Raw genomic sequence first — 9,651 nt, forward strand, 5'->3', positions numbered from 1 at the left:
TATTGGAACTCAATGGGAGGAATTGAAGTGATATGAGAGAGTGAATGGAATAATAATTTTAATTTATTTTTCTATCAGGAGATGCGAATCAATGTCTAAGTGAGGGTAAAGAGGAATTTTTCTCTCTTCGGATCATGAAGTTAAGCAATTTTCAAGTTTTTTTCAGAAGTAGGTTGAATAGGTCAGAACAATTGTATGTCTTGAAAAAAAAATACAAATTTTGAGTGGTGAAGGTTGAATTTATTGGCGAAAAATCTGAGCACAAAAATTGAAATCGCTTTCAAATTTTTGATAGAATTTTAGAAAATCTGTTTGGAATCGAAAATGTTGAGGAAAATTTGCATTTTGAATGCACAGTCTTGACTCTGGCAGGCTTTTTTCAAAAGCATCGGAGTTGGCGGCTATTGAGTTCGTGGGAGGATCATTTCTGTAACAAAAAATAAAGGAAAACATTATAAAGTTGACAACACAATACAATAAAATTGGACGTAGACCGCGTCTCCTAGTCAAGGGTTAGTTTCTGACATTGAAATGCACTTTCATATAAGTACAAGACAAAATATAATTGCAAGTAGAAACCACCCACAAAAATTGCTTTTCTACAAGTTAAAATGACACATTCGACCGGTGAAGCATTTTATTAAAAACTTAATGAACTATGAGGGGGATGGTATAGTATTTTCCTATGCGTACGCCTCTTTGTAACCAAGGCTAAGTGACTGGAGATTTTACTTAGTTTGAGAAAGCACGTGATTTAAAGAGGTCAAAATCATGGAACCCTCAGATTTGAATTATTTCAAAATAGCTCCTTTTTAAACTTGGCCACTAACTAGCCACTAACTAGCTTGGCCACTAAACTAGCACTATGGCCTCTCGGATGAAATGGGACGGAAGTAGAGAAAAGATAAATCTACAAATTCATTAGTCGAATCTTCCATTGTGATCATTATGAACTGACACTCAAAAATACCGATTCTGAAAGTAAGTTTCTAAAGTGAACATTTCACTCCATTTTATCAAGAATATCGTGAAAAAAGTTTAAAAAGGAGCTATTTGAAAGAATTCAAATCTGAGGGTTCCATGATTTTGACCTCTTTAAATCACGTGCTTTCTTAAACTAAGTAAAATCTCCAGTCACTTAGTGGGTGTATCCAGGTTATATCTGTTCTAAACCTGAAACCTATTTTATTAGCGGTCTCTAGTGGGAGGGGGGGGTTAGTTGGAGAACTTCAGAATGAAACTTACACTTCTTGTAGTAGGGGTAGGCGGCGTAGGGGTAGGCGGCGGCGGCGTATGGGTAGGCAGCGGATGGGTATGCAGCGGCGGCGTATGGGTAGGCACCGGCGGCGTATGGGTAGGCGGCGTAGGTAGCAGCGGGGGCGACGTAAGCTGGAGAGGCGTAAGCTACAGCAGCGGGGCTGGTGTAGGCGTAGGGGTAGGCGGCGGCGGCGGCGATGAGGGCGAAAAGAGCAACGACCTGCAAACGAATAATAGTTAAAATCATGTTTGTATAATTTACACTTATACTTAATGAAGAATAGAGGAACAGCGGGCTGATTGTTGGAATTGGTAGACAAAGAGATAGACAAAGAAAACAAAAAGGATATGGTGGGATCCTATTGGTGGAGGCGGGTGGTTGCAATGCACAAAGGACGTTGGTATGATAGCCTAATAAACGCAACCCACGAGAGACCCGATAGGTGGTCCATCATTTACCCCCTCAGTCTGTAAGAACCGCCTATTTCAACCGATAGGATAGTTCCATACTCCCTATGTCTTCATTGTCTATCGCTATGTCTATCAAATTCAACAATCAGCCCGCTGAAAGGCAGGAAGGCACGTTTGAACGAAAATGAGACAGTAGTACTAAAAATAGTGATTTGTAAGCAGCATCAAAATTAATGAATAAAAAGCCGGAAGATAAAATTTTCAGATTCACTGTGAGAGTTAACCCCCGAAAATTTTCAAAATTTTAGAAAGATGCACTGAAATTGAAAAACATGATTACTTTGAAAATTTAATGATGAAATGTATAATTTGTCTCCTCTTACATCAACTGTGCCTTCCCATAAAATGTCCAATTTTACATCATTGAAGTGCTTAGATAAATAAAGGATCATCATGGGATTCCAATTGTTTAAATAAATAGGGACCAAAAACTCACAAATCGACTTTTTATTAGGACTTCACGTAAAAATAACAGTTCTGACTTCAGAAAATTTAGGTTCAATAATCACACTGGTTTTAAGCTATCATTGAAGCTCCAGCTCATTGAGAAGTCATTAATTTAAAAAAGTTAGTTTTTCGCGGTTTTCTGGCTCGGTTCGTTTCATTACTATGTTTTCTTTCAATAGTTTGTTACGTCTTAAAAAATTAAAATGCCGATAGAGAATGTGCGAAATATTGCAATGGTTTAAGGAACTCAACGTTAAAAATGTTGGGCAACCGAAGAGTTTTAAAAAAAATGACGGATGAAACTTTAATGAAATAAAAAATAAAAAAAAATGAAGACTTTTGATCCATCAATTCTGTCGTTGTAACTCAACAGGTCATTGGCTTTTGATAAGAAAATTATCTTGAAAATAGAGAGAAAACAAAGGGGGAAAGGGGGAGGTAAACATGTGAGGCTGAAAAATGGAAAAAAAACATGAATGACTAAAATAAATTTAAAAAAATTACCCTTCCTTTTTAATGCTTTTACTGATTTTATATTGCTGCTTTGTTTTTTTCCTTCATTAAGCAGCAGCAGATAAAAGCTGGTATGAGGAGTGAATAAAAGTAGAGATTAACAAATCACTGCTCGGAATATTTTCCGAAAATTCATTCAAATGAGAAGAGAAAAAGCATAAACGAGGATCGGTTCCAATACTTTCTCAGATGCAGACGCTTTTGTTAAGTATTTTAAAAGGACCATTAACGCGATTGTTATTAGTTAGGGCCGCGAAAAAACACGAAATAAATGTTGTGGTTCAATTCGGTATCACGAAACATACAAACAACTAGAGATTTTTAATCCTCAAAGAGAATCAGTAATGGCTATTTAACCACGACGAAACAAAATACGAGTATGATGATTTTTAAGATGTAGAATCGTTTTAGTCTCAAAGCAAGTAAAAATTATCAGAAAATGGAAACAATTTTCAAAAAGTTGCATCAAGGAAAAGAAACATCAGCTACCAATGAGATTTCGAGAACATTATCATAGCCTGACTGAAAATGAAAAATAAATGCGACCGTATCGTACTTAATTTAAGTGCGAAAAATATAACTGATTATCAGAGATAATTTTATTTCTTTGTAAGTATATACTGTTATTTTAAATAAAAGCTTCAGGATGAGCTGAACGTGGAAATAATTTTCGGATTTTTCTGGAAACAGAAAATTTCTAATAAGCTGACTTTTGACATTTAAAGAAACATTTAAACGGTGTCGAACCTTTTTCATCTAAAAGCTAATACATTTTTCACTATTGACGCCTGGACTTGCACTTTCTTTGCTAAAAGAATTGTGAGTCCTCCAGTGCATTAAAATGTAAAAGGTTGCGAAATAAAAAAGAAGTGGAAACGAAAATTTTAAGGGAGAATTATTTTAAGGTTGTCCAATTTCTTTTGAGCACAGATTTTAAAAAACCCGAAAAAGACTGAGCATTTTGTATGGATGCGTAGATAGGCTGTAAATCGGCGATATTCTTACACTCAAAGGAAAAAAACTGTTAAAAGAAGCAGAGTACTTACGTATTTCATCATGGTGAAGGTTTGGGGGTTTGTTGGCTGCGACGACAGAAAAAAAGCACTGCAAGCTTTCAAAAAGAGACTGATGAAGAGGCCACAGCGGCCACAGTATTTATACGGCTTTCTTGGGCGTGTGAACGACCTCTGGGCGGAGGATGTGACAAATTTTTTTGCCGGCCAACGGATAGGGGTCGGTAAACTGGTTTTCAGGCTAAAAATAATTGGATCACTTGAGATCCTCGTTGGCGGAAACAGAAGTTCCCCGCCCAAGTTTTCCGATCAGGTAAATTTAGCTCGTTGAGAGGACGGACCTGCGTACCTCTAGCGGGAGACATCTCAGCGGTAGATTCTAAACATTTTGCAACATCCGTGGTGTTACTAGACAAATACTACCCCTCCGATACAAATTATCGAGTTTATCTGCAAATTTCTTTCCGAAAAATCATTAACCGACAACAATACCGATTGAATAGACGTCTACAATTTTTATGTAGTAGATATAAAATCCCAGTTTTGGTCCTTAATTGAGAAGGGCCACAGTACGCGGACCGGAAAATATTACAACGATAGATTTTAAAAATTTCCCACCACCTGTGGTGTTTAAAAAGAATATTGCCCCTCTCGTGGAAAACATAGAGTTTTTTTGCCTAGATTTTTATCCGGAAAATGATGAACGTGTAAGGAGAACGAGTAACTAGATATCTAAATATTTTAAGTGGTAAAATTAAATTTGAAGTATTGACCGAAGTGTTATCCTCTTGGATAGAAGTAAAATGTTGTTACGTGCATGTATATTAAAAAATTATTAGAAAAGTGAAAATTTGATTGATAACAGATTGCTAATGTTTTCTGATATTTAAATAATTAAAGTCTCAGCCTCTATTCATTCAAGTAATGTATTCTCCTTGAAGTTAGTTGGACAGTAATAGAGAATTTTATTTTTAAAAAAGTGATGATTCGTTTTGATCAAGCAAAAGTATTTCTTTTATGTACGTCCTTTTTTCTTGAATTTATGAAAAGCATATCCGCGATTGAAAGAGAAAATCTCACCCAATCAGAGCACCCAAATACTGAGAGGAAAATAGTTTTTGAAAAAATATACAGATTAAATAATAATAAATAATTTAAAATGAACGATCCATCCAAGAGGGATAAAACAGAGTATGTTTTTGTGTTGATAATCATCGGTAGAGTAGATACTTAATTTCTTTTAAAAATAATGTCCAAGTGAAATAATGCTCGCGATTTCCATGCAAAAATTATTTCATTTATGACGTGTTTCAGTTCGCAGATGATTCATTCTTAGATTATAAACTGTGTATTGCATTCGTGCATTTTCAGCTGGTGACTTTGTGATGTTTATTTTCTCCTTTTTTCGAATTAATCATTGCAGAATTTGTGTTAAAAAAATTACAGTGTTCTTTACTCGTAAAGATGTATTAAATAATTATTACATCTCCTATTTTTATAGTATCAGCTAAGGTAGAATTCTTCAACGAGGATGTTGGGTATCCAGATCTTTATAAGTAGCGTTGCTGATTTATGTTAAAAATCACCAGGAAAATTGTTTGGGTATTGAATTACATTTTTCAACAGTTAAATTACCAGTAAAGGAAAAAGAATGGGGATCAAAGAAATATTTGGACATTTTTGCAATATCAATTTTTTTAATTTATTGATAGACTTCAAAATTATGCATACTGCAATAAGTTTAAATGAAAAATAACAATTAAAACTGAGCAAACAACAAACATATCGGACCATAAGCGGAAAACTCGCTCTATGACAGCAGTTTACGGGAGCAAATCATATCACAGGAACAGTTAATGAGCAGCATGGCGGATTTCTGCAATCAAATTAAAACAAAAAAAATACAAGAATTGATCAGTAATTTCAAACTTCCTGTTTTTTTATTTTAATTTTTAATCTTAACTTCAAAAATTGTTTATCTGCATTTCTATCTATAGTTTTTTCATGGGTGTTCTAATTCTTGTCTCCGCTATTGTTCGTTACGTCAAAGGGGCCTCTAATTTTCATTTTTTTCTTTATTATTAAATTAACCCATTGTAGGCCTGCTTTGCCAATATATTCTACTGCCTCTTCACTGCATTGGGTCGTATTTTATTTTGTACTTTTTGAGCTGAGAACGCTGGCAATAACACTGGCCGACACGGGTTGGTTGCCCAAAAATTTGCAACTGGTCTGGGAAGAATTTTGGCACTGATTCTAAAAATGACCTCCGTTTCTCTGGATTAGTTAGATTTTCTCCGGAAAAGTGACATTGAATTTTTTTATGTAAATTGAGCTTGTAAGTTTGGTTTTCGAAAAAATCAGTGCACGACATACAGTAAAATCAAGGTCATTTTCGGATTTGGCAGCCTGAAACAACGCATCTATCATTACCTCTTCCCCTTTTTTCAACTATCGAGGGGTTTCGGGCTATGTGCTTTCTTCCGCCTATTTACCACCATATGTATAAAGCTCATCTGATTATTTTGCGTCGGAAAGAAGGAGAAAAATAAATTTGCTTCGGAGTCTAATGACATTTTCAACACCTAATTTTCTGTCATTAAAGAAGAAAATGACCTTAATATATTTCTAACAATATAAGAAAGTCAAGGTTTGCAAGTTTTCCTCTGTTGATAAAACGCATTTTTTGTTCTTTTTTTTTTGAAAGTTCGATTTTTCGAAAATTTAGTTGGTGTTGAAAAACTGTATCGCATTTAGCAAAAAGGAACCATCGCGATTACAGTGTTGTAAAAATATTGCCTCTATAATTATCTAAAAAAATCTCCGGGAATGGCAAACATTTTTTGCTTCCCACCAAAAAAATGGTCAATTTTAAAGGAAAATAATTGTGTTGATTTTGACACTGTACATATATGAAGTATTTTTAAGAGGAAAGAAGGAGTTGCACAATTTTGAAAACACTGTGATTGCGCTGGTTCCTTCTTGCTAAATTTGATCCCACTATCTAATCCATTTTCGGCCTCAGCGGCAATAAACGGGTAGGAAGAATCCTAACAGACACCTGAGGATCAATATACGATGTCTGAGGACATTCCGATACCGTCCTGTCCGGGCATGGGATATCCGAGCATGGCCTGCTGGTAACGGTTGCCGCCCCAGCCGAAAGCGGCAGAGCGCGTGAACGGCGAACCCATCATCCAATTGCCACCCATGGCCATGTGCGGCTGCGGTATCGGCATAGCCAATGGCATGGCGACGGCCCTTGCTTCAGCGTGGGTCAGGGTGAGGGCAGCGACGACCCCGAAGAGGAAAAGGATGCACTGCGTAAAAAATCATGCAACCCATAAGATTTTCCGAACGAGTGAAATGTAGTGGAAGAATGCGCTTGAGGCCGCATTGAGACAATATGGACCACATTTAGCAAAAAGGAACCAGCGTGATTACAGTGTGTTCAAAATCGTGCAAATTCTTTTTTTTCCTTTTACAAATACTAAATATATGTACAATAGTAAAATTTACACGATTATTTTCTTTTAAAATTGACAATTTTTTGGTGGGATGCAAAAACTTTTTGCTATTTCGGGAGATTTTTTAGATAATTATCAAAAAGCAACATTTTTACAACACTGTAATTGCGCTGGTTTCTTTTTATGCGATCCACATATCGTCACATTCCGGCCAAAGTATTACAAGCGCCATGTGAGGTTTAGAAATTTCCGCCGCCATTTTATTTTTTATAGAGAAATTGATGGTTGAAATTGTTTGAAAATTTCACTGATTTTTATCGGCAGCACGAAGACAACTCGGAGAAATTTTCGGACATCTCCGTTGAGCAATTTCTTTGTGAGAAAAATAAAATGGCGGCGGACATTTTTAAACGTCGCATGGCGCTTGTGATACTTCGGCCGGAAGGTGAAGATATTTTAGATGCCCCGCACGAGCAATATGAATACATTGGTGGATGCAGCAAATTGGCAGCATTGTCTTTTCTCCATTTAAACCTATGGAAATGTATCGATTCTTGGAGGAGTGATCCGACAAGAATCGATTTTTTAGCATAGGATTAAATGGAAGAAATCCGGTGCTAGATCTACCTCTGCATGAGTATTGTAATTGGGCAAGGTAAAAGTTTCGTTCGGGGGTAAATACTACTTTTCACCTAATGATGGATGATGAGTAACTTGTTGAAAAAAAATACGCCGAACGATGATGCATCAATGCTTGAATAAGATCTTTGCAGGACAAGTTTTTTTTATTTATTTATTATTTTTTTTTAAATAGGTTTGGGTTGCTGAACCCACTGCTCAACTCCTTTATCATCGGTCATCATAAGGCTAATCTGAGCGTTGGGAGGACAGCAGCGTGGAGTCTCTGAATTTGATTGTCTCTGAAGCCATACAATGAACGCCAGTTGTGCCTCTTTCGATATGAATGACTAAAGTTAAGAGACTGCATATCCGCATAGCAACGTTTAAAAAACTTCGATAATTTTTTGTTTTTGTTTTTAAAAGAAAAACAACCAAAATATGTCCGTGCGTAATATAATTCTCTATGAATATTTTCGAATGAAAGATAAATGTTTAAATCTTTGAAAGAAAAACAATATCTCGGTTTCTGGAAAAAAGATAAAAATACAGTTTGAACGGTGATTTTCAATGCCCCAAGTGGAAATGCACATTTTTTTGTTGGGATAGCAAGATACGCTGGGGAAGTGCCGCTTCTTCCAATGATAAGTTTAAATGAAAGTTAAGTATGATTTCGGAGTGTAATTTTAGATGCAACTGTGGAGCTTTGAGTAGAAACGAACATATGACATGAAAATGCCCGGTTCAGCGCCATGTACTGTGAGAAAATATTTGCTCTATAGATCATTCTACAATGGAAGCGAACAATCATCGACACTTCTATGGTATTAGGCTGCTTTCATTTTAAATTAATGGTGGAGACGGGACCATTACGCACAAAGGCACATTTTAATTGTTTTGTCACAAACATTCATTACGTGAATCCTTAAACAAAGCTGAAGACATCCGAGTATACAAAATGTGTTCAATTCTATGAGTTGTATGGGACAAATAATTTTTGAGTTCGGATGCGTGCAGCTTTAGTTTATGTTTTGAAAAAGACATCTTTTGGGAAGAAACCGTCGAATGCACCTCGATGCGCACTACCCGTGATCGATATCCGTTTTTTCACCAAACGCTTAGGAAGATTTCAGTAATTCTGTAAAATTAAAGTTTGCGTCTGATATTTTACTGTTTGCTAACGTTCCAAGGGACATTTTTTTATATTAAAGTGCCCTCTTTCATTAACTAACCTCCAATTATCCGTGTAAAAAAGAGGAAAAAAGAGATTGTAGCTCTACCCACCAATACTGATAAGATTTTGAATTTAAAATGTTGCAGATAATATTGACGGCAACAATATACACAAGCGTTTTTCCTTGTTTTGTAAGAGTTTTCCTCAACGCTATCGCGTCTCTTAAAACATCACTGTAAATCAAATTTTTGAACTAAAATTTATATTCACAGAATTGGAATCTTAATATCTAATTTGAAAAATAGAATGAAATTGTGAATCAACCACTGTACTAATTGCGAGGGGCGTTGGTTCATTTGAAAGGTGTTGTTCTCAATGCTTCGGGAAAACTATAAATTATTTTCTGGGGTTCGTCCCCGATTTTTAAATCCCTAAAAACTCATAAATTGGATGAGGGGAAGTGGGGGTTTTTTGTTTTTTGTTTTTCGGAAAAGTTTTGTTGCGACGCATCTTACTTTACTGTTTGCTGTCTTTTTATCAGCTGTTTTCATTCAACAATCATCATTAAGTGAGGTTACTTCCAACACTCAACTGCCATCAACTTACATTTTTCTTTTCCCGCGTTTTTTTTTTTTTTTTACGGTTTTTCATGATTGGTTCCATCTTTTTCCTATTGCCAATTTTTCCTCAT

At 35.8% G+C, this 9,651-nt stretch overlaps 1 protein-coding gene across 1 annotated transcript; it reads right to left on the reverse strand.

Moving 5' to 3' along the window:
* Positions 1-218: 218 nt before the first annotated feature.
* Positions 219-3,993, reverse strand: LOC109030651 (uncharacterized). The gene is made up of 3 exons (XM_019041723.2): positions 3,735-3,993; positions 1,246-1,477; positions 219-427 (listed from the first exon to the last, which is right to left on the reverse strand). Coding segments are annotated over exons 1-3 (246 nt in total). The 5' UTR covers positions 3,747-3,993; the 3' UTR covers positions 219-425.
* Between the last annotated feature and the right edge of the window lie 5,658 nt (positions 3,994-9,651).

The sequence above is a fragment of the Bemisia tabaci genome, chromosome 5, assembly GCF_918797505.1.
Source record: "Bemisia tabaci chromosome 5, PGI_BMITA_v3".
Lineage (NCBI taxonomy): Eukaryota > Metazoa > Arthropoda > Insecta > Hemiptera > Aleyrodidae > Bemisia > Bemisia tabaci.